Below are 24,985 nucleotides of genomic sequence, written 5' to 3' on the forward strand. Positions count from 1 at the left end.
CGCACTTCCTTCCTTTGAATTTTGTGAGGTTCCTGTCAGCCCATTTCTCCAGCCTGTCGAGGTCCCTCTGGATGGAAGCACAACCCTCTGGCATCACAGCTGCTCCTCCCAGTTTGGTGTCATCAGCAAACTTGCTGAGGGCACACTCTGCCCCATCGTCTAGATCAGTAATGAAGATGTTAGAGGACTGGACTCAGTATTGACACCACTAGTTATCACCCTCCAACTAGACTTGGTGCCACTGATCACCACCCTCTGGGACCAGCCATTCAGCCAGTTTTGAGTCTACCTCACAGTCTCCTTATCCAGCCCATACATCAACAGCTTGTCTATGAGGGTTAGCTTGTCTATAGGGTTAGGGTTGAGCAAAAGAGATCAGTGCTGAGGATTAGTTTTTGGTGTGGGCCAGAGATGAGGGACTTAGTCCAAGCCTGAGCCAGAAATTAGGGTTAGCATTTGCCCCACCATCCAGATCATTAATGAAGATGTTGAAAAGTATTGGACCCAGTATTGACCTCTGGGGTGCACCACTGGTTAATGGCCTCCAACTATACTTCATGCCATTTTGAAGGTATGCTTCAAGGTATGGCAGAACAGAATCTTATTGAGCAGGGACATACATTCTGCTGTCCCCCTGAAAGAATACTCAAACTAGATTTGACAAAGCTAGTAGCAATAAAGAAAAAAAAGAACCAAAATGCATTTGCAAGGAATTTCACTGGCTCTTTATCCCCCAAAGCATCCATCTGCACTATATTATCTTCCTGCTTGCCTCTGAATAGGACCTTGTCTTGTAACAGCTCAAGGCCAGGCTTCTAACTGGGGCTACCTAAGGCAAATAATTATAGAAGAAAAGGTACTAGATCTGGAACCAGGAAAAAGAAAGGGGAGAGGAAAAAACAAAGAAACTAGGAGGGAGAATAGGCCTTAGAAACCACAGTAAGGAAGTTTGAGAGTGGAAAGAAGACTAAAACATAACAGATGAGGCACTAGGACTGACTGGTAAGGCGTTTTAGCTAGACAAAAAAGGTTCAACCAATATGCAGAACAGGGCAGAAACATAGATTTGAGAACACAGGCTGTTTGTCTAACAATGTATCCACAATAGCTTATTATGATTCATTCCATGACAAAGGTGACATTAAAACTACACAGGAACATCACAGTAATCACACAGGATTAGTACAAAGCAGCTTGTTGAATAAAAATTTTACATCATAACTTTCAGTGTTGCATAAAACCCTGCTACTAACCACCTACATCCTTTATGTGGTTTCCAGGTGTGGCCATCACAACTTCCTCAAAAAGCAGCTGCAGAAGGCTGGAGTTTTCAGATCATGCTTACATCCTTTGCAGATTAGAAATAAATTGCTGTATTTTTAAACTGCATTTAAAAAAAACTCTCGAACAGATGCTTCATTCAAGAATGAGGACGTCTGAATCAGTTTGACCTAAGATGCACGAAGCCAACTTCACAACTGATTTATTCAAAGGTCTGAAGGGATTACGGTGTGTAGTAACTAAAATCTACAAGCCAGGGGAATCAACATTCATAAGAAGAATATTTGCCTTTCAGGTCAACAAGAAAAGAAGAATGAAGTACTAGATATTTGGGAAGAGAAGGCATAACATGATTCCTTTTCTCCAGATGCTGACATACATATCTGAAGCATTACGTCATTAAATCACCATCATCTGGCTTCCTGAATGTAGTTTCAGCTTCACATGCATCAGAATGGTAGAAGAAATGGTAACTTCAAAATCCAGCCTGTTACATTTCTAGTTCCTGTTTTCATGTCCCAAACTGGGATATATTTGAGCCCTGAATACACTCTCAAAGTTATTCACATGTGCTTTATATTTCACAGCCATAAGCTTAGTGTTCAGTACGCATCTGATGGGCACGGTGCTGTGTGGTGTGGGTGGTGGTGTGTTTTGTGGTTTGTGGGTGGTTTTGGTGTCTTTTTTTTTTATGGTTGGACTTGATGATCCTACAGGTCTTTTCCAACCTTAGTGATTCTGTGATTCATTTGATGGCTTAATTCCAACCCTACAGGGGATTGCAGATTTGACATGAAAGATACATTGTTTTATTTTCAATATTCACTTGTTTCTCCTTTCAAAAAAAAGGTTTGAATGCTGTGTGAACAATAACACACAGAAGTATGGTTAAAAATGAAGAGACCACCACAATAAATAGATCATTTCTGTGCTGAGATCTGCCCTATGCTGTGACAGGAACCATGTTTGTGCATGGTTGTAATGCAAAAGGAATCTAGTCCATGACTAGAATTTTTAGAATTAGTTGTATTACCACAGGACAAAAATGGTATAATCATTCCCCCAAAGTGTCTCTAGTCTCAATATAAGAGGTAGACAGATGAAAGAAGAGGAAGAATACAAGAAACATTAAGACAATACGAAATAGTTGACACACCAGAGACACCAGCATAGAGCTGCAACATGATCCTATAGTTAATTGATCTAACACCTCGCTACAATTGCAAGGAAAAGCCTGATTCCTTGGGACTGCTTCTCTCATACTGGGGCTTATCTAATGTTACAGCAAGCTGAAGATATCTAAGCAGCAAAGTGGACCTCCATTTCACCATTTTACTAAAGATATTTCTCTCTGCAGGAGGTCAGAAGAGAACCAGTAAGTATCCATAGCATGACTGTGTGCTCAGTAATCAGAAGTATAGGGCACAGCTGTAGTGAGACAGTCCTAAACTGAGGTAACAACAAACATTCTCAGAATATCAGCAAGCTCACCATAAGCACGTTAACTCAAAGGGCTACAAAATCTAATAAGCCAAGACAAAGATTTATAAATCCAAACATTTAACTTCAGAAGTCTATGTCACTGATATGAGGTAGTTCACAGTCATATGATGCAATGGACATAGTATTTTATGCTTTTTTTTGAAGCTCCGTATGCTAACCAACACTCACGCCATATATAAATAACCACAAGGGAGGATATGAAAACACACAGAGATGAAAGAGAAAACTATGGTTTCTGTTTGTACCACAGCCGTTGTTAATCTATTTGCAATCAAACAAGGTTTGCTGTTTTGTTGGCTGTTTGCTTTGCTGGGAATGCGGGGGCAAGGAGGTGATGGGGGGGGAGGGGGCAGCGGGGAAGGAAAGAGGTATGGACTTTAATTTTAAGCAAAACAATCACAAGAGCAGAAAATTACTTGGTTTTGGCTGTTTATACTCCTCTAGAAGACAGCCCGAAAATTTCTTGTCAAGATGCATGCTGAGCATTTTCAGATGAATGATAAGGTATTTAAGAAAAAAACCAGTAAAATAGTTCTAAACTTTTATTGGAAAATCAGACTACTTATGCCCAGCAAACATTATCCTCATTATTTTGAGGTCACCACAGTATATTTTGTCACTTCAGGCTTGCCTGGGGTTTCTCCTCTAGAGTGTCTACTTTAGAAAAATAACCCAAGGAGTGGTTTGCAGTAGGTATTAGCATCAAACATGTCTGACACCTCAGCTACCGAACATTCAAAGTTTTCTCAACAACGTGAAGCTGTATGTTTTTCATCCCAGCTTGTTTTTTCATCAAGGAGATGTATAGCTTGCTCCATCCCTCCTACTCTAGTTTCAAAAGAAATATGTATAGAAAATGTAATTCTTAAACTGAACCAGAGAAAGTGAATGGCAATTTGTGCTCTCATAGTACATTACTGACCTCTTTCCTGTAAAGAAAATTAATGTATAATCAGGATTTGTACATACATGGCTCATTAGACCATTGTCTTACTAGGATATTCTCTCCACATTATATCAAGACAGCATTCAAAATGTTAAAAAAAGAAATCCTGTTACTTACTACAATTTATCTTCAATACAACAAAAGAACTTATTTTAAGGATGCTACTGCCTTTTAACAGTACTGAATACTCCCACATATTTTCCACAGTTGTGATCTTTTTTATTTTTTTAAATTAGTGAATGGGAATAGGAACAAAAGACCACCTAGCTCGGTACATTTCCTTTTCAACTAAGGCATTTTACCTGCTGACATGGCTATTAAGTATTTGCCAAGAACTTGAACACTTTGATAAATCCACAGAAACAAACAATAAAATTCACCCTTTAAAAGCACCTTGGACAATGAGGAAAATCATGTAAGTAAACGCACAAGTTCCTGGAAAGGGCAGGGGTGGGAGGAGTATAGCACACACCAAAAGCATTCTTTCTACATAGAAATAGTCACATACAGGTGGAAAGAAGCATCACCTTGGTCAGCAAATGAGAAGGCTTTCCTGCAATGTTTCTCAGAAGGAGGGAGGTTTCCCTGTCCAAATAGGAGTGCTTGTGCAGAAAGAAAGAGAAAGAACATAAGTCAAAAGAAGTCAGTACAGTAATTTTATAGTGTCTTGATTACAGAAGATAAAGTAGAGGTTAAGGAAAAAAACCCCTACATCATCACTTTATTTCCCTCCCATAAAAACGTGAACATTCCCAAATACTACGAGCCTATCACATTAGTATAAAAGCAATTGTGCTAACAGAAGACACTATTTTAATCTTCCCCTATACAAAACATCACACAACAGAATTAAGAAAAGTTTTGCTTACCTGCTACTGGTTTCTTTTCTGCAATAGACACCTTATTTTTAAAGACATTTAGAACTATAAAAGTAAGAAAACATGCACTTACAATGCTTTTCAAAATCCTGTCCAGTCTTCTAAAACTGAACATTCTACTTCCATTACGCAAACATAAAGCCCCTAAAAACTGGTCATCTGGGAGACAAGGAACTGGTTTCATGCTTTCTACACTGGCTGCTGCTTCCATAGTTAAATAAAAAAGATGTTACCATAATAATAATAATCCAAACCTGACTTAACAATTTTTTTCCTTTTTTTTTTTAAAAAAAAGGACTTAAGTCTCTCTTCTCTTCTGCAGTCCAAATTATATAATCCAAGAAGTTAGAAACAGATCCCCATATTTCTATTGGAAGAGAAATTAACAGAAAATGTATTTTCATCTGTTTAAAAAGGGGAAGCAAGATCAATAGCAACCAGTAGAGAAGGACTTCTCAAAAGGCAAAAATCGGTTAATGACAGTTAACAGAGTGATTATCTTCTCCAGCATCTGCTACAAAGGAACAACAAAACCATCAGCCCACGGGAATTTGCAGAACAACACAGTCACAAGTCTGCTAAGGAAATGAGACTAACACTTAATGCTCTTGTTAAGTGCCACAGTATATCTCCTGTGTACCACTACTGTACTCCAAATTTTGTCCTATGTGGCTGCATCTGTCTCAGCTTTATTTATGTTAATTAGTCCAATGCTATACAGAACAAGGCATGACAAACTGAACAGCCAACTATACTCTTGTTTAATAATTAGCAGCACAGAATCCCTGTCTCTTCTTCAGGCCACAATAAGGTATAGTCTCCTGAAAAAAACCGAAGATACCATGTCTACAACTTCATGCAAGGCAATATCCAATAGTTTGGTGAATACAGTTCCTGCAGGAGGAGTTTATTTGATGTGACTGCCACATGCTGGGATGAGTAATTAAGGGTTTCTAGCAGGCTTTAAAAGTTACAGCTCAAAAAAACCTCTATGCAGCATCTGAAGTAAAACCTAGGCTCCAGCCCCAGCTCTACCTGATACTTAGCCACTAATATAGACACAGGTTATGTTACAGACTGAATGAAGATTTTTCTGCCTGCAGATTAATTACCACCTGTGTCTACATCATATGTTTTAGAAGCACAGCAGTGCTGCCTAGTGACAAATTTTTCACACCTCAAGCACACACTGAAAAGAGCTTTGTGATGCAGAATCAGGTATAGTTAAAAGGTCTCGTGCATTGTTTACAGTCACAGAGAATTCTCAGATTAGACTTTCTGACATACATAATCATATCATTTGGGACCAATGAACTAACACATTCTGCTTTTTCTACATACACAGGATTTCCAGCAACTTCAATGATACTTAAGAAAGGCTATGATTTAAGGAACAGTTTAGCCTGAGGCAATGCTAACGTTGCTGGTGAGTAATACAGATTTGCTTAACTTGAAGGTAGACTGATCCTCTTTTTATGATTTCTGCTAGGTGCATTTTTACTCTGAATTGTATCCTTTCCTACACAGAAGATCTAACTTCACAAAAAGTCAGCTTAAAATGGCCTCATTACAACATATTATCGCAGAACTTCTGGAATAAATTGGTTGGCTCAATTGAAAGCTCAAAAATAAACACAAAAATCCAAAGACAAGTTCAAGGAAATTATTTTAAAGAATTTCTTGATAGAGTACTTGTCAGACATCACGGACTCCAGTTAATATGGATCACTTTTTCTTGGTGAATGGAGCACTGCAGTAGAAAGAACATTACAACGTACATTTGTAGCCTCTTCCTTAGGGTTTAGCCACCTTCCCTCCTTAGCCTATCAGTCAACAATAGTGTCAGGATAAAGAGGGGATACTGAGTCTCTCCTTAAAGGAAAAACTATTTGCTGGAGAATATTTCTCCTACAGAGAAGCTCAAGGCAGATTGTTTAACCTTCTTCCTATCACTGGTCATTTTGGCTGTTGCCATCTTACATTTAAGTACAGTGGAACTTTTCTCCACCAAGGAACTTTTATTCTATCCAGAAATGGGAATGCCATATATTTCTTAAAAAATAATAACTGTTGGGGACTTTGCAAATACTGCTTTCCAGATCTGCAGCAAAATATGAAAACAGATAACCACAGGAAAGTTATTCTGGAAACAAAGAATGATGGTATTTCTTGGGAACAGGTGTTGGCCAGTAAATGCAAAGTAAAGGGATGATGACAACTGCCTATGTGAATTTGAGCTAGAGAGACATGTCTAGAAACAGGAAGGCAACAGCTCTTCGCCAGACAACTTTTGTGCACGGCTCCTTCCCACTGCATAACACATTCTGCAGTACTGCAGATACCCAAAAAGTTAGAATGAGCAGAAGTAGCAAAGCAACAGGAAAACCCAAGTTCTAGGAGTTATAGCTTGGCTAAACAACATAACATTTTTTTAAATATTTAACCTGCACAAACCATTAGAGAAAGAAAAAAATTAATTTTCATTTTAGAATAACAATGTGTTACTCTTTCACAATTCAGTTTTAAAGCATTTAATCTATTTCAAAGAAAAGACTTCAGCTCAAACATCAAGCTTTGAGGTGAATGGATGTTGCCTTCAATGCAGGCTCCTAGGTATACTCCATTGTTCAGGGGAAGCTAAATATTTTGTTATTTTTTCTTAAGATACTACAATCACATTGGACCGCACAGAGGATCTAAATAGCACACTCTCCACTTCTGGAGTTCAAATAAATATCAAAGCTCTGACAGTATAAATGCTCGATCTCTCCAAATAAATTAACATACTTTTCTGCCCCAAGTACTTTCCCAGACTACTAACACCACCAATGAAATCTAGGAAAACAAAAACATTAATTACTCCTAAGTAGACATTTCTAGTCTTCCACCATGAAAAGCATCTGTTATCCTTCCACCTGCTCCCATCACAACAATGAGAACTCACACCCTGGCAACAAAGAATTCTCTCCCCCAGTGCATTGTCTTAGGTTCATTTAGGATATAAAAACAATTCCATTTACACAAAGTAGTATGTCCTGTCCCCCCCACCCCCTCAATGCCATGCATTTTTCTATCCTGTTGCAGTAAGCTGACTGCTTCCACAGTACAAGGCCATCATTTATTATAATGGGTATTTTCAGTTTAAATTTTTTTAAAAATTGTCAAACAACCAGAATATTAAAATATCCTTGGAAGGTAAAAGTAGTTTGGAACATAATGTAATTATCAAAATTTGACAAAAGCTTCAGAGAAGGCAAAAACTTGCAGTTCTTTATAGTAAGCATGAAGTTATAGAAGAGCTAGGTTGTAACACTGTTGGAAGACTATTTAATTGCTGCATTCAGTAAAATACTCAGTGAAGCTTATTCAACATGAATAACAATGAGTCAAAGACTTATATAACGTGTGCACAGTCGAAAGTTAGCTATAATTCTTTACTTCTAACTAGCAGGTTTTTTAAAGCTGTATTTTTTATAGGATAGCTTTCTCAGTAAAATCCAGCCATCAGTTACAGCCATACCTTTTCATAAGTTTTTGTATAAAATGACTAATGCAAATGCAGTGCAAATGAAAAAGCTTCCCAAAGTTATTTCCACCATACATAGAAAAAATTCACTTAATAGGCATTAGCAGATATTAAGATTTTCTACTAAAAGAGGAAAACCACTCTGTCAACAAAAGAATTTTAAAACCAACACTTCTACTTTGATATTTCAAATGATGAATACTGAGGCAGACTCCACTTAGGATTCCCAGTTAATCTGAGAACACCACTGCTCAGGCAGAACTCAAAATACCACAGCCCGGTAAGCATCCAGGAAGGGAAATGTGATAGGGCTTTAAGAGGATTCTTAAGAGGCAAGACGACATTTTTCTCCTTGTCACGTCATCAAATCATGTAATTTGCACTTCCACAAAAATGGTTTAAGTGAAAAATCCGTCAATATAAACTGTGCTAAAAGACTTTACAACAGTAACACTGGACAGGCCATAATATTAGCTATGCTGGAGACTGAACCTCACTAAGTTTGTTTCTTTATAATCTTCAGAAAATACTCTTCCTTCCCTAAAAAAAGCAAATATGAAGCCTACCATCAGGTATCAAATACGCTTGCAACTTCTTTTTGTACCAAAATCGCTTCTTTTGGGGACAATTTTTACACAATACATAAAAAGCTATTCAATTATGTTTTTGTTCTGTATTATGAGGAAGCACTGACTTTGAACTAAGTTTCAGAAACTCAATTTACTTCAAAAGACCTGGATAGAGAAAAAAATAGTTAAAAGAAAACTATCAAAAAATAGGAAAATCATGCGTTTAACTCATTTTATACAAGAAATATAATCAGACATTGGAGTGATGACTGTTTTGGACTGTTTTCTACTGTAACTCCCAGGAGCAATCATTCCAAGTCACACTGAAAACTACAGATGCTCAAAATACCAAAAAAAAAAAAAAAATCCTCAAAACACTAGAAAAGATATGCTGATCAGAACATTAACATTCTATAAATTTAAATGTATACCTTTCTGAAGGGATGACAACACAGCTGTGCACAAAGTATAAAGTACAGAAACATTTTTACAACAAAAAATGGGGTACAATGATCAAAATATCAGAACTAACAAAAAAGCATATAAACAAGCCTACTAATGTCTCCATAATGAACTTTAGCTGGTATAGATAATCACAACATAGAAAACCAGATTTGAGTAACATTAACATTTAAAAGTTCTAGATGCTGTTAGGACAAAAAATTTTAAATAGTTTTCATATGTAGTTTATGCAGCAAAGACAGCTAGCCCTGATGTTTATAAAAACATGGAATATAGTCTTGTTCCAGATTATGTTTTGGACTTCAAAGATTTCCTATATCTTTTCTTTGAAGACAGGAATGTAACATCCATTATCTTCAGGCCTATATACCAGAAATTCATGGACCAGCTGTTGAATATTGCATTTCAGAGTACTTTCAGAGAACTCAACACAATACTCCTCTCAAATACAAAGTAACTGCTTATGCCAGAAAGCTTTTTCAATGCTGAAACATTTTTACACCCATCACCAACTCTACATCTACAAAACAAGTTTGCTAAACATGATGGAACAGATGGACTAACCAGGAAAATGAGAATACCTTTCAGATTTTCAGAATATAATTTGTTGCATTATACTAAACAACAAGTAATCCTCTACATGGCCAAAAGCTCAAGATTTTCTCCCCTACACTCTTTGTCAGTTCCTTTATGAAAAGTTCAGTGGGTTGTTTCAGTTCTTGAGGTTCTGAGGTATTAGTATGAAAGCCAGTTTCAAAAAAAACCTCCAAATCCTGAAATGATTTCTAAACTATCACTGAATTACTGAGTATATTAGAATTATTTTTCAGACAGTAACTGATGGGTGGATTTTAAGAAGTGAAGATCCTTTCAGAAGAGGTGATAAACTAAGCTGTCTAGGTAGGTTCTGAAGGATGCAGGCTGTGTAGCCTATCTTGCAACTGTAGCAGGCCATCAGTTCACAGGTAACATGCTATATACATTGCTGCATTGCCTCATTTCTTCAATTCTACTTGCACATTTTTGCAAAACCTTGACAATCACATTCATATCGAACACTGATCCATTTTCTTGTTACACACCCAATTATTACTGAGTACAGAATTAAGTAGGACAAATTTAGAAAGACTCAATCTCATCACTAAAGACAGAGTTGTATCTAATTCCTCTAATTTTAAGGTAAGGGCTCAAAATAAATACATGCAGGGTATAAAAACAGTACAATACAGTATGAAAGGTGCCAAGTAAGTTCTTTACACTGTTGATTTACAAATAATGAACAAATATTGGGTGGTAAGTGTAAGAAAAAGATGACCTGGCAATCTTCTAAGGCATTTTACCTTATTGTTCTAATGCCTTAAATATGTTAAAAACTCCATTCTGGTTAAATATTATCTGTAGGTTCGAAGACATCATCCACTCCAGGTATGTATCACAGAATAACTTACCTCATTACATTAAAAAAAAAAAAGGGAAAAAAGACAATGAGAAGACACTGAGGACTTGTGTACATAAATATCTCACCACATTTCTTGCAAAACTCTTAACAATTTAACATTAACACATACATCTAATTAAACCAGCTGGTGGCACTCTTGTGCCGCTATTTTGGATTTAATATGAGAGTTGAGAAAGGCTACAAATATCTTTTTTTAAAAGCCTCTTTCTGTCCCTAAGAAACTAACTAAAATGAGGGAAACTGAGTAACCACTGTCCAACAGAGAGCTATACGCTTGCAAAACTTTGCTGAAAACTAAGTTTCAACTACCTCAGTACGATGAATTATTTAGACTCCAGCTTAAAGAATCAGAATCCACTATTTTCCAAAGAGAACTCAAGAATTAGAAACATTTTAGACATAAATTTTGTAATTTTGTCCCAAAGGGGGAGAAAGATAAGAAAGGAGAACTGAAATTTTTCTTTGCAAACTCTTTGACATTATGTGTTCATATGGAATGTATAAGAGCATACAATATAAAACGATGAACATCTAATTCAAAAAATCCATTTTCTGCTTTCCTTTGCAATGGGGGTTGTTTAGCCTGGAGAAAAGGAGGCTGAGGGGAGACCTTATCGCTCTCTACAACTACCTGAAAGGAGGTTGTAGCAAGGTGGGTGTTGGTCTCTTCTCCCAAGTAACAAGTGATAGGACAAGAGGAAATGGCCACAAGTTGCGCCAGGGGAGGTTTAGACTAGGTATTAGGAAAAATTTCTTCACTGAAAGGGTTGTCAAACATTGGAACAGGCTGCCCAGGGAGGTAGTTGAGTCACCATGCCTGGAGGTATTTAAAAGAGGTGTAGATGTGGCACTTAGGGACATGGTTTAGTGGTGGACTTGGCAGTGTTAGGTTTACGGTTGGACTTGACGATCTTAAAGGCCTTTTCCAACCTAAATGATTCTATGATTCCATTCCATGATTCTATGACTGCCAAGAGCAATCATACTTCAGTTATTAAGTAGGCTTTCCCAATTAATAACTAAAAAATAGGCAATGATCAACTTAAAGATGACTAAAAAGCTTGGCTGTAATGATATACATGGTTACCTTACTACTGCACTGTTGTGACACTAATGAATTAAACTGAAGTCACTAATGTGATTTTTCTGTTGCAGGCAAATTGACACAACTATTGACATAAACAGAAGGCATATAAAAATGTCATAATAACTTACAGGAGTCAATTCAGCTTCCTCTTCTGGGAAGTTAAATGGGATGCTTGGACTGATTGATGTAATGTCCCATAGAAACAGTAAAAATGTAGGAAAATGTGGAGGGAAGGATGCAAAAGGGGAAGAGGGGAAAGGGAGGGAGGAGAAAGAAAGGCTTTATTATCGCACAGAAGAGGAAAGAAAGAAGCAGTGATGACAACTAACTTAAGCAAAGGAAACAAAACTAGATTAAGAAGCTGCAGTGTCCCTCATCCAAATTTCTTATGGACAAATGATCAATGACTTGAAGACAAGAGGAGATTCAGGCTCTCTCCTATGTGAAGGGAGAAGGGAGATAGGATACAAGTATGGTTTCAATGACAGTAAGAGGGGAAACAGTCAATAATCTCAGATAAAAGCACTGCAGTAAAACATCTGCGGGCACACACAACACACTTTTTCTACTTTTGTTGAAACAAATCAGAAAATAAACCCAGGTAACATTCTCTTTGCACAACCACTTGCCCACTAAGCCAACAACTGAGAGTTAATTTCTCTAAACACTACAAACAGAAAAAAAACATACTTTCACTTTACACAAGCTTATCTGCTTCCCATGTCAGTTCCTCCATACCAGTAAATAGCATAGTAATTGTCACCAGAGTGTATTAAGTACATGTAAGAAGAATGTCCATTTAGTAGATATTTATCTTATTTCCAGTTGGTCATACTATTTTAGATCTCGGAGCGCCCTCACACTGTAATTCATTTGAAAAGAAATGAAGAGGAAGTATTTCTGTATTTCCATAATCTTCAGTAAGGGAAGGAAAAAAAAAGTAAAGATAAAAGACATTTGTGGCTCAGGACAAAATGTTCATGGTAGTAACAACTTCATATTAAGAAGCTTGTCAAGTGATCAAAAATTGAACATTACACTACTAAAAAGCAGAGTGTCTAAGATTTCCAGTATGTCATCCAACACTTGCTCCTTTTCCTTCAAAGGTACAAAAGTATTTGTTTCAGGCATGTTAATTTTGGTAATGGAGTTACACAGTTAAGGTTTGACAGATGCAAAAGGGTTTACAGTTTTTTCTTATCAAAACCTCAGAAAAGGAAAATAAACACTTGGAAACTGAAGCAGCAGCATTAGATAACAGAGCTGCCTGATACTTCCACATACAAGATGTGTTTTCAGTTACTTATAAAAATTTTGCCAAGCTATAACCACTAAGACAGAAATTTTCCATGATGGGTTACTGTTATAGGATGATTACTAGTCATTTATATTAGATGAAGTATTTCCAAGAGAGGAAAGGAAGGTGCATCTAATTTAAAATATAGATGTTTTTAAAGACCTCTGCACATCTGACCATGAAATAGATTATTGGCAGGGGCATCCTCAAAGACTTGCTTTGTGCTGTCCTATGGGAAGTTACCCAAATTTGTCTGAGCATAAGCCTTTAGAATTAAAATTGTAGTCCATAAAGTCTGAGTGAAGGCTCGAGCATCACAATTAAAAAAACCTTAAGGCTGCATCCTCTCACAGAGCACCGCCCTTCAACTGGACTGCAGACTACTAACCTTGAACAAGAGATTGGCCAAGTTTGGGAACGCTTGGGTCCATGGTGGGAGAGTACAGAAGCCTTCTTGAAATGGCAATGCCTGGCTGCTGTAAAGCATATTGGAGTCAGACACGGGAAGTGAGAATCTGGAGCTATTACTCTGTGCTCCCAAGTGGCCACCCCTCCTCCTGGAACTTGTGCAACTCCATTTCACTGCAGGCAACTAGAATTTCCTAACTCTAAGTGTTCAACTTTACAACTTAAAAAAAAAAAAAAAAAAAAACAAAACCCAAAACACACACACACACAAAATATATATATTAATTTACAGCAAGTATTTATTAACTACTAGGAGCGCTTATAACCTCATGCCAGTTCTGGCAGTTACAGTCTAACCCTATTGAAATTTGCCACAATTTAAGAAACATGTCTATGGACATTTCAAATTAAGAAACTACTGCACCATGCGCATGAGGTGCCCTATTCGCTAGTCCATTCACCTCCCAGGTCAGGTTGTGATGCTTCCCTGTCGAGCCCAAGTTCAGTTCAACCTTAGTTTCACTACTGGTTTTAAGAAATTTAAAACTAAACTGCCACAAGAAAGAGGCAGTCCTGACCTTCCCCCAACCATATGCTCTCGCATCTCTTTTGTATGGACAGCAGTGATTTTGACCATGCAGTCCAGTGGATCAATGAACAACTAATTCAGAAGGATTATTTTTCAGGGAGACCACAAGCTGATCCAAATCACTAGGCAGCTGCACAAACACTAGTGCCAATACAAGATTGGGCAAGACTGCCCAATTCAGCAGTGGCATGGACCTAAATTAGCATAAACCAAACATGAATCCCAAATCAAGTTTGTCTGCAGGGAGAAGGTTTCAAGCAGGGGAATTTTCCCAAAAATAAAAAAATAAAAGGAAAAAGTAAGATGGAGTATAATTTCACAGAAAATGGTTGTCTGATCTGTCCAAGAAGACATGCATTAAGTGGAAGACTGAAAGAAGAAGGAAAAAAAAAACCCAAACGTTAGTACGACTAACTCATGCATAATTGCATTAGTTAGAGAAAGAACATCAGATATGTCATCCTGTGAAGGGCTCTACCTGCAGCACAGAAAACAAGACATCAAAGCAGCTAAGAAACCTAAGGAATAAAAGTACACATAGCTTTAATTGGTTTTGTTTGAATCTGCTGCCTTTCACACTAAGTAGTAACTGTATTAAGTAACATTTGCATATATGTCTGCTGACTTCTGAACTATGATTCACTCCTAAAAAAAAAAATGACTGTAGACATCAAATCATCCAAAGATCAATCAGTAGAAGAGAACAGGTATACACAGCTGGGGAATTAAAAGTCACAAATCTACCCTTTTGGTTCAAAGCAGATAAGCCATATGAAAAAAATTAAACCTGCATTCATAAAGCGAACCACTGATGTGGCTGGTCTAAAATCTTGAATAGCTTTTACAAACATGAGACTAGTAAATGCCCAACACAGGAAACTGTAACCAAGGCTGTAGATTTGGTTAACTAAAAATAAGACTTTTCTTTGTATGTGCGGACAACTTTTACTATACTGTAACAGACTAAACACTAACCATCATGCACAACACTGACACAGCTAAAAGGCCAGTTGTTTCTTCACAACATGAAGTCTCATTTTTTGGGTTCAAACTCCTTTACAAGCCTGACAAACCCTAGTTTTCATCCTATAAGTTAGAAGTATTTGCAACTGAAGAAAACTGCATAAATTCTTTTCTCCTCTTAAGAGTTTAATGTACCACAATCAGCTGCTGTGTTCTTAATTTTTGTCATCTGTTCCAAATTTGATTTTTGGCAACCTGAAATAAGGACAAACAAGCAATCTGTTGCTAATTTCCTACAGATGTAGTATTTCTCTTCCCTAATCTAATTAGATGTTGCAAAAAAAGTAAAGGAATTTGTCTTGGTTTTAAGTGGACTGGTGTATCTACAAAGAAATCGGCTCTTTTAAAAGCTCCATTAATTAATCACAACTTGTAGAGTGATATCTTCACTGGAAACTGCAACCAAAGCATACAACTCTGTGCAGTGCTTTTGACAAAATTTGGTAACATCATAAGGCAAGAATTCTCACTTCTCAACTCAGGCCTAGCGGCTTGGTCCAAGACTGCTTCTTCCAAGAGGTATGTTGCCTAGATTTACTTGGTCATTGATCTACAGTATTTTGTCTCTTGCAGATGAATCTAGTAAGAGTTCCAACCTCTGAGCAACTTGTCTGTATCAATGATGTATTTTTTTCTCAATAAATCCCATCATGAACACAAGTATTCTTCTAAAGTGCTGTGGAACCAGAATGAAAGCAGTGAGATTTATTTTAAAATGTAGTTATTTACACAGCACCCAATCAAACGGTCTTCTACAACTGATGAAGTCTGGTGACAGCAACTTCTCTAATCAATGCAGGAGGGGACGCTAAAAGGATAAAAAAGGTCACTGGACTGCAGACAGCTTCCATCAGCAACAGCAGCTGTTTTACTGTTAGCATTACTAATCAAAATGGCACATGTACATACACACACAGAAGTCTAACCATTTTAAGAGGGTGCCAGCTCAGCTGACTACCACTGCCACCAGCTCACATTCTTTTCTTGTGATAGGCAGGAGTCTACTGCAACCAGAGAGTGAAGGCTGATGAACCCTGAACTATGTGCCTTCATCTTAAAGTCAGAACAGCTGGAGAATAGAAACCAGCAAGTGTTTGGTATCTACAGAGGAACACAATGGAAGAAAGGCCAAGCACACCACAGACAAATTCCAACTGATATAATACAACTTTGCTGGAGACAGTCATCTCACTACTGCCACATGCAAGGGGCTACCGGGAAAGTTTCTGAAGCAGTTTTAACTGCAGATAAATGCATTTGGGATAGCAGAGTTTGAGTCATTCAGTTGCTCGTCCACAAAAGACTCCAACATCACAGAACCACCAAAAAGAACAGCATTTAGGCATAGACAATGCCTTTAATATTTATACTTAAGGTAACAAAATACACCATAACTGTAATTTTTGAGTTGATAACAGCTTTGCCAGCCAGCAATGCCAAATAAGACATATATCATACTGCCCATTTTCCTGTTCCTTCCACGGAGGGAACTTATAAGCTTATCCATCAGTGTGAGGCAAAGTTAACAGGCAATCACAGAAGATAAGTATGTTCTTACATGTTTTACGGTTCCTGCTACATTTTAATTAGTGACCTCCTATATGGAAAAAAGTTACAGGGTAAATTTTAAATTCATGGCTATGAAATAAGTCAGATATACTGATCAGAAAAAAAATCAAGATTTACCAAAAATCAAGGTTTATTACAAGGACAATGTGTAGGTTTTAATTTCCCTTTCACTTACTTTAAATCTATATACCCCAATTTTTAAAACCTACCATTCCATGCATGTGCAGTAATTTAAACTTTTAGAACATCTCCCTTAGATTCCAATTCAAAATTCTTACGAAAAAAATAATAATCCCTTCCCATCATTTGCTTTGCAGATTCCATAAGTATAACATGAAAAAAAAGTTTAGGTGCTAGTTTTGCAGGCATTGGGAAGAGTATATTAGTAATCTTTGGGTTCTAGTGCATCATATGAAAAAAACTGTTTTACTGTCATGCATAAACTTCATGATGAATAGCCAAGCACATTTGATTACCAAAATACATACATATTGTTTATATTTCATAAACTGATACGTTTATCTCAGAGGATGTTTTGAAAGCCTCCAAAAATCTGGCAAGTGAAGAGTCATTTTACATGTATTTCAAACATTTGAAAACTGGATGGCTCACACTTCTTATGCCAACAAAATTGGAAGCCAAGGTAATGCTTCAAGACGATAGATATGCACAAATTTCCTTTATTGTTGACTTACTAAAAAACACTTTGTGACTAATAATTGGAAAAAAGAAAGAGGAAGAGATGGTCTAATTGTGTTTCAAATTAGGTCTTTCCATTGACTATTTTCAGCTTAGGAAAAGGATTAACTGGAAACACTCCAGAATACACTTTGTGTACAAAACGAAGGACATCATAGAACTGGCAGAAAATGAATTTGATTTTTTTAAGAGTCTTTAGAAGAAACACAAAACAAATGTCTGTCATGCCTTGTTTGTTGCATATCTGTGACTACTGTCACAAATCAGACTAACATCCTTCGCATCTGCTAACAAAACATGGAACATAAGGAAAACTACTCAAACCTTAAACTCCCAAAATACAAGAGCCAAAAATGCTCTATTCCTCCAAGAGCTAAAACAGAGCACAACTGTTCTTTAAATCACCTACAAATAATATGTGAGGTTCAGCAACCTAACTCTATTTTAAGACCCTGCTGCCTACCAAAGACCATATGTATTATGGGTTGATTTCTCTGCATACAGAAACAGTTAACTACATTTTCATACAACGCAACATTTAGTAATCACACATAAAATATGACCTACAATAATCTTTAATGAGTAGAAAAGCTTCTGCTTTATACCACGGTGTAGCAAGTATTCTTTTCGTGACAACATGGCTATACAAGAACAAAGGCAAAATTGCTATGGAACACAAAACTTTGTCTTTCCTTATGCCCATTTAAATTTTTCCACTTTATCCAACAGCAGTTATTAGCCAATACAGATTTGTCTATGTGTGCCGAGCTTATGTTACAACCATTACTAACTGTCATGCCCCCAAAGCTCCCTTGTTTTCCCTGAAAGAAAAGTTAACATTTACTCTATATTGCCACCCTTCTCTGCCAAGTGAAGCAAAGAACCTGTAGTTTTAATGCACTGGCTGTCCTCTGTCATGATTTTCACCTCTTATACATCAAGTCTAAAACTACAATGAATTTAAGTAAAAGCTAAAAAAAAATTAATAAAACAATTTAAAAAGTCATGCAGCATTACCAACTGCTAAATTATGCATTATCTTCGTATGTAAGTCAGAATCTCTCAGCTGTGCAAACTGGGTTACAGACATAAACTCCATCGTGTTAGGAGGGAGGGGCAGTGATGCTGTCCTGTGCCAGACCAGATGGCAGACTTCAAACTTATCTGCAACCTCTTCACTGAGTATATGCAGGACAGTAACAAATGACTGTCTATGAATGGACCCTTTCACCGATCAGACATAACTAGCTACATGAGCATGACCAACACAGTTCTCTACTCTCTCCCCACTACTTTCTTCTCCTATTGCACAGCTTACTGAAAACAGAAACAATTTCTTGGTGGCAGAAAGACCTAAGGAAGAAGGAAAAAGATAATATGTGTGGGTGGAGGGGACAAGTTAGTCATATAGTCATCACTTCCCCTACCTTTAACTCATGCTATTACATCACTCATTCAGTCTACGTTCAAGTATCCCACACGCAGAAACCAAGACTTAAAGTGTATGCTATTCATTACACAACTAAAAGCACACAAGACAAAACGTAACCTACCAATTTAAGAAAAAAATACTGTTCAAGCAGGATTTGGGAAATAATTTTGTGAAAGACAAATTTAAATTTAGCAAAAATTACAGGGGGGTTGGGGTGGAAACAACTTTTCTTATTCAGTAATGCTTAGAGGAGACTGAAGACAAGAACAGAGGGATCTTGTTGCAGAGGGATCTGGACAGGCTGGATCGATGGGCTGAGGCCAACCGGATGAAGTTCAATAAGGCCAAGTGCCGGGTTCTACACTTTGGCCACAACAACGCCAGGCAACGCTACAGGCTTGGGGATGAGTGGCTGGAAAGTTCCCCCGCAGAAAAGGACCTGGGGGTGTTGATCGACAGCCGGCTGAATATGAGCCAGCAGTGTGCCCAGGTGGCCAAGAAGGCCAACGGCATCCTGGCCTGTATCAGAAATGGTGTGGCCAGCAGGAGTAGGGAGGTGATCATGCCTCTGTACTCGGCTCTGGTGAGGCCGCACCTCGACTACTGTGTTCAGTTTTGGGCCCCTCACTACAAGAAAGACATGGAGGTGCTGGAGCGTGTCCAGAGAAGGGCGACGAAGCTGGTGAGGGGTCTGGAACACAAGTCTTATGAGGAGCGGCTGAGGGAGCTGGGGTTGTTCGGTCTGGAGAAGAGGAGGCTGAGGGGAGACCTTATCGCTCTCTACAACTACCTGCAGGGGGGTTGCAGAGAGGTGGGTGCTGGTCTCTTCTCCCAAGTGACTAGTGACAGGACTAGAGGAAATGGCCTCAAGTTGCGCCAGGGGAGGTTCAGGCTAGATATTAGGAAAAAGTTCTTTACTGAGAGAGTGGTGAAACATTGGAACAAGCTGCCCAGGGAGGTGGTAGAGTCACCCTCCCTGGAGGTATTCAAGGAGCGTGTGGATGTGGCATTGTGGGATGTAGCTTGATGGACATGGTGCTGTGTGGTGTTGAGTGGGTTGGTTTTTGGTGTGTTGTGCCTTGTTGTTGTTGTGTGGTGGTTGGCTTGCGTGGGTTGTTTGTGTGTTTGGTTTTTTTGTTTTGTTTTGTGGTTTTTTTTTTTTCCCCCCCAGGTTGGACTTGATGATCTTACAGGTCTTTTCCAACCGTAGTGATTCTGTGATTCTGTAACATTAAGTGCAGACAGACAATACTTAGTACCACCAAGACAAGATCTCGAGACTACAAAGCAATAGTCTTTGAAGACATTAATGTTCACAGCATCCAAAGAGATAGTGTTAAGAATCGTTACGGAAGGGGGAAAAATCAAACAAATCATGATGACAACTAATAAAACCATGATTTTAGACAACCCAGGGAATTCCAGTCAACTCTCCTGAAAGTGTCATAGAGACAAATTCAGAACGAGAACAAGGATGATCCTAGCCAACAGGATCACCGAGAGTTATCATCTGTAATGATGCTGATGTATCTCCAACCCCAGGAAGTTCCTACAGCACAGACTGCTAGGAGGAAGAGTAAGACGACAACAACACTAAGGTGCCTGTCCAATTGCTCAGGCAAAAAGATTTGAATAATCCATTACCACCAATAGGTGTATTCCTGCTCTCCCTTCCAGCCTCCAGTTCTTGGCTACATCAAGCACCAGCACACATCAGACCCGTCTGAGCCAATGCAATTCACCCAAATCACACACAATGAGCCCCAGAATAAAAGTGGTAAGTTCTGGTGTGTTAAATACCAGTAAGTGCCAAAGCTGGGACAAGAGAGGAGGCGAGACAGTATAAATAAGAGCTTTGGGGAAGGAAGAAAGAGAGGAAAGGGAAGTCACATCCCCCCATTTTTGGAAGCTGTGGAATTGCAGCCTCTTTGCACAATATTTGCCACTATCATGAGTCAGAAAGTACACTAGACTATACATACCTTCAGTAGGCCAGTGCATGGCCGTTCTTTCACAGGATTTCCCTACATTTCCAGGTCAGAGAGCTCTTAAAAAATGGTTCTGTTGTGTATTTAAGATAGAATACTGAAGTTAATAACTGCAAAGCTTTATTTCCTTTTTCAGACAAGTATTTCCTCCTATCAAAACAGCCTTCCGTTTTACTTAGTTTTATTAGAATCACAAGAGGAAGAGCATAACATTAAGTTGCAGAAGAAAGGATGACTTTCTGAAGTCCCTATACTGTCTGGAGAGGACAGGAAGGATCGGTCAAAAGGGCAGAGCTGCCAAGTCACTGACCTCTTTCGTAAGAGCCATAGCAGCAAAGAAAAATTTTAAAGGTCAGCTCAACTACAGATGGTCTCAAGAAGACAGGCAAAAAGAAACTTACAGCACTATGTGAGAGTAACAAATCTCACAACAGATTGGCCATGAAGTAATAGCCTCTCCCATTTTCTGCATAAAAAAATGGGTTTTTTTTTTCCTACATGGGCACTAGGTCTTCTTCAAAGGCTACTTCCTCAGGGGGATGTCCTCCATTTGAAACAGCACCATTGAGTCAACTGTGCGGGTGGGAGGGTAGAATTCAGCCCTACTAGGAAAAGATGTTTTGGTTCAACAACCTAGCCATGAAGATTAATAAACCCCTAAACAGTAGTTTTCAGGCACTAAATGAATGAAAAGAAATAAACTTCCTTGTTGGTACCCAATGATTCTACCAAAGAATCCCTGGGTTTCTGCCCATTTATACAGTGAATTTCATTTAAAAACCACCACCACAGAATCTGTCACAAACTCCAAACAAATGTGATTTTCCCCTTTTACGTTCACCAGTGATGAGAAAAAGAAGTTGCTTCACAGTAAAAAGTTCCATCCCATCACATAACAGTTTTAATACTGAATAGTTGAATACCAATTCTGTAAACTTGGGGAAAATTTCTCAAGAGTTGAACACCTTCCTCAGACTACTGAAATTAAAAAGAACAGATAGAGTAAAAACAAAGCAGCACTGTTAATGAGTGTAGAGGTTTCTGCTCTCAAGAGGAGAGCAGAATTTAGCTCTCAAATTACTAACACTTTCTGGTTACCTCCTTGAAAGAAATCATTCTTATCAACTTATCTGGGCAGAGAAACAATAGCCACATTCTTATGAGAAGCAATCACTGGGTTTACAAAGGCAGCTCTCACATGTCTTTGTGAGAAAAGCTTTTGGGGGCGATTTGGAGCCTTGCAGTCAGCGGCTAAGTGCTCAGAAAGCACTGAAAAAGCAACTGTAACACTTGCAGCAATATAAGACATAGCAACTTCTTGACCTCTGTCTCTTGATTCACCAACATCAAGTTACTTAAGTGCAGCAGGTAGTTTGTTGATTACTTATGCCCTGTGAAGAACTGAAAAAACTGGGAGACAAGAAGGGCCATCTTACAGATGCCTCAAGCATCTCACTCCTGAAGTAAGAGAGGCTGAGATCTAGAATGAGACCTGCAAAATCAACTGCAGAAAACATCCTGCATTTTTGAAAATTAAGAAATGCAGAATTCATGTTTTTCTTGTGCTATGCAAGTTACAGAAGCAATTAATTCAAGTAAATATTTTTTTAGCCTGAGGAGAGACAAAAATGCAATATTGCTTAACTTTCGGGGGGGGGGGAAGGGTGGGAAGAGAAAAGTCAGCATAAGTAACAGTCAGGGATCCAAAAAACAAAAATCAGCCTTGTCATACCACAAAATGAAAATGATTGACAAACAAACAACAATATAATCAATGATTGTCACAGGCTGGCTCCAACACTTAGGCCTACAGCAATAATGCAAAGGTTTGCATTTTAACTTTCCAAAGAGAAAAGGACACATTTCTATCGACCTCTGTTTTGCTTCACTCAATACAAATCTCCAGTAAAAACATACTGAACACCAACTTTTTATACAAAAAGAAAGTTTACCTCAACTGTCACTCATTCATTTCTCACCATTTCAAATAAAGATTTAAATCTAAGTGTGACCTTGATGAGTTGATCATTAGACTGACAAGCCTGCATCATTCACTCATTACATCAGATGAACTTTTGCTGCAGATGGGTAGAGGCACACTTTCAGCACAGCTCATTCAAATTAGTGTTAATTATTGATTAGAATAAACTCAGCTTGTTCCAGTTTTCTCCCGTAAAAGAGAACACACATATTAGTACAACTGACTTTTGAACATGCCAGATTTCTGTTTCAGCAAATATTTCTACAAGACAGCTTCTAGTTTAAGTTCTCTAAATTCACCAGAACATTGTCCCCATTTCCTCACACAAGTCACCAACACTTTCAACATTCCCCAAACCGGCTGTGTTTTTACAGAGAAGTTTCCTCTCTTATTAAGCAACACCGAGGCACCAAAATCCCAGGTGAACGCCATTGCTGTATCCCAGCCCAATTTTTTTTACTGTGTTGTGCATTGCTTCACAGAGTTCTCCCTGTCGTACATTAAACAAGAATATTAAGTAGCAGCAAATTACTGGTATAGTATAGCTCCAGATAGGCACTCATAAATTGCTCCATGTGTTTCAGGTATTCAGTGTACTTAACAGGGTCAGTAGTCTTGTCAGTTGTACTTTCTTTTTTCCACAGCTGTGCGCTCCTCAAATTTAAGTTAAAAGCAATACACAAGATTTACTTAGAATAAAAACATTAACTATAAAACATTAAAATCCATGACTGACTTAGGAGGAGGAAGAGATGGGGAAAGCCCTTAAAAAAATAGTAGTACACGTTCTTTAAAAAGATTCCTTACAGACAGAAATAAAAACAGAGAAAGAAGTAGCCACAGCACGTGCAGTCTGTGTAAAAGCAGTCTTAATCCTTAATCAACCCCGCTGCACTGACGATGTCAACATAAGGGGCCGGGGGCAGAGGGGTGGGGAGAGAAAGTTTGAAGGAAAAAAAACCCCAAACCGAAATCTTGAATTAATGACACTCTACCTCAGTGATTGGTTGCCCTTGTGATGTCAAGTCCAGTTCCTGAGGTCTCATCACCTTATCGATATCCAAGGAGTCCATGCTGGAAGCTGCAGAGGTTATGCTTGAACGGGAGGAGTTACTGATTGAGCGCACCTCAGCATCACTCACAGTGCCAGCAGATGCTGTCCTCCTGTGCTGAGCAGTAACTCCTGGTTTGTTGTCTTCTGCAACAGACTGTTGGGCTGCCTCATCCATGCTCAAAGAGGCCTTCTCTAACTGTGCAGTGATGTCATCCAAAGATACGTTGGCATGTGATGGTTTAGTCACCTTACCAGATGAGGAGGATAATCCTTTCATGCTGCTGTGCTTAGTAGAAGGTCGGCTAGCAGGTGGTTTCTGAGCTTTGGATTCTGTGGCAAGGCGTTTCACTGCAGCATTGTTTGCTGAATGAGACCCAATGCTGCTGAGCTCCTGCTCTATGGAACAGAGATCAGCCATGAGGGCATCTAGATCCACAGTCTCCCCCTGATTCAAGGCTTCTGCAACAAACAAGAGTTTTCAGTACGTGCAGAGTTACTTAATTTGTCTGTGCAACTCTTCACTTCGCGTTATCGAATTTAACGATTAGGGTAAGGGAGCAAAGGAAGCTGTATTTTCTTTTCCCATCTGTACTGCAAAATCTCTGCTCACTGCTAAGCGGAAATTTATTTGCACTACTACTCACGACTGGTCTAAGAGCAATTAAAAAAACCCTAAACTATTTAGCTTAAACACCTTTGCCGACAGAAGACATCTATGAACGTTCAGATTACATTTGAAAAGTTTAAACTGCTGTCCTGTGAACCGAATCTAAAAATACATTTACATAATATCGTGCCTCAACTTTTCAAAAAAGTGTAGGTGTTTTGCTAAAGCATTTTCTGCTAAAGCAATGCAAGATATGTGACGCTGCTTAAAAAAAAAAAATCCACAAAATACTATACACATACTCAAGCCTTTAAATTAAGGCTTCCTGTATTACAACAAAGGGAAGGTATTTTAAGACAAGGAAAAAACATGATTTTTGTTTAACGTGAAAGCATTCCGTAGCTATATTCCTGCATCCTGTCCCATGAAGCAACCTGTTCTTTCTTCCCATTTAACAGATACACACCAATTCATTCTTTCATGAGACCAGATCGCAGAACGTGTATTTCTGTACAAACACTATACTACAATTCTCAGATACTAAGTGCTGTAAAAGATAGTGCTTTAGGATACTCAAAATTCTGTGCCATCAGAAAGCAATGCCTTCAGCAAACATGCTCTCATTTC

The 24,985-nt window shown here is 38.3% G+C and overlaps 1 protein-coding gene across 1 annotated transcript in view; it reads right to left on the reverse strand.

Annotated features, from left to right (window-relative positions):
- RAPH1 (Ras association (RalGDS/AF-6) and pleckstrin homology domains 1) overlaps window positions 1-24,985 on the reverse strand; it is a 94,722-nt gene that overhangs the window by 30,140 nt on the left and 39,597 nt on the right. The window contains exon 4 of the mRNA XM_059820375.1: window positions 23,693-24,210. Coding sequence (XP_059676358.1) covers window positions 23,693-24,210 — 518 coding nt within the window. The remainder of the gene's footprint in view (window positions 1-23,692; window positions 24,211-24,985) is intronic.

This window comes from Gavia stellata, chromosome 8 (genome assembly GCF_030936135.1).
Source record: "Gavia stellata isolate bGavSte3 chromosome 8, bGavSte3.hap2, whole genome shotgun sequence".
In the NCBI taxonomy this organism is placed as follows: Eukaryota; Metazoa; Chordata; class Aves; order Gaviiformes; family Gaviidae; genus Gavia; species Gavia stellata.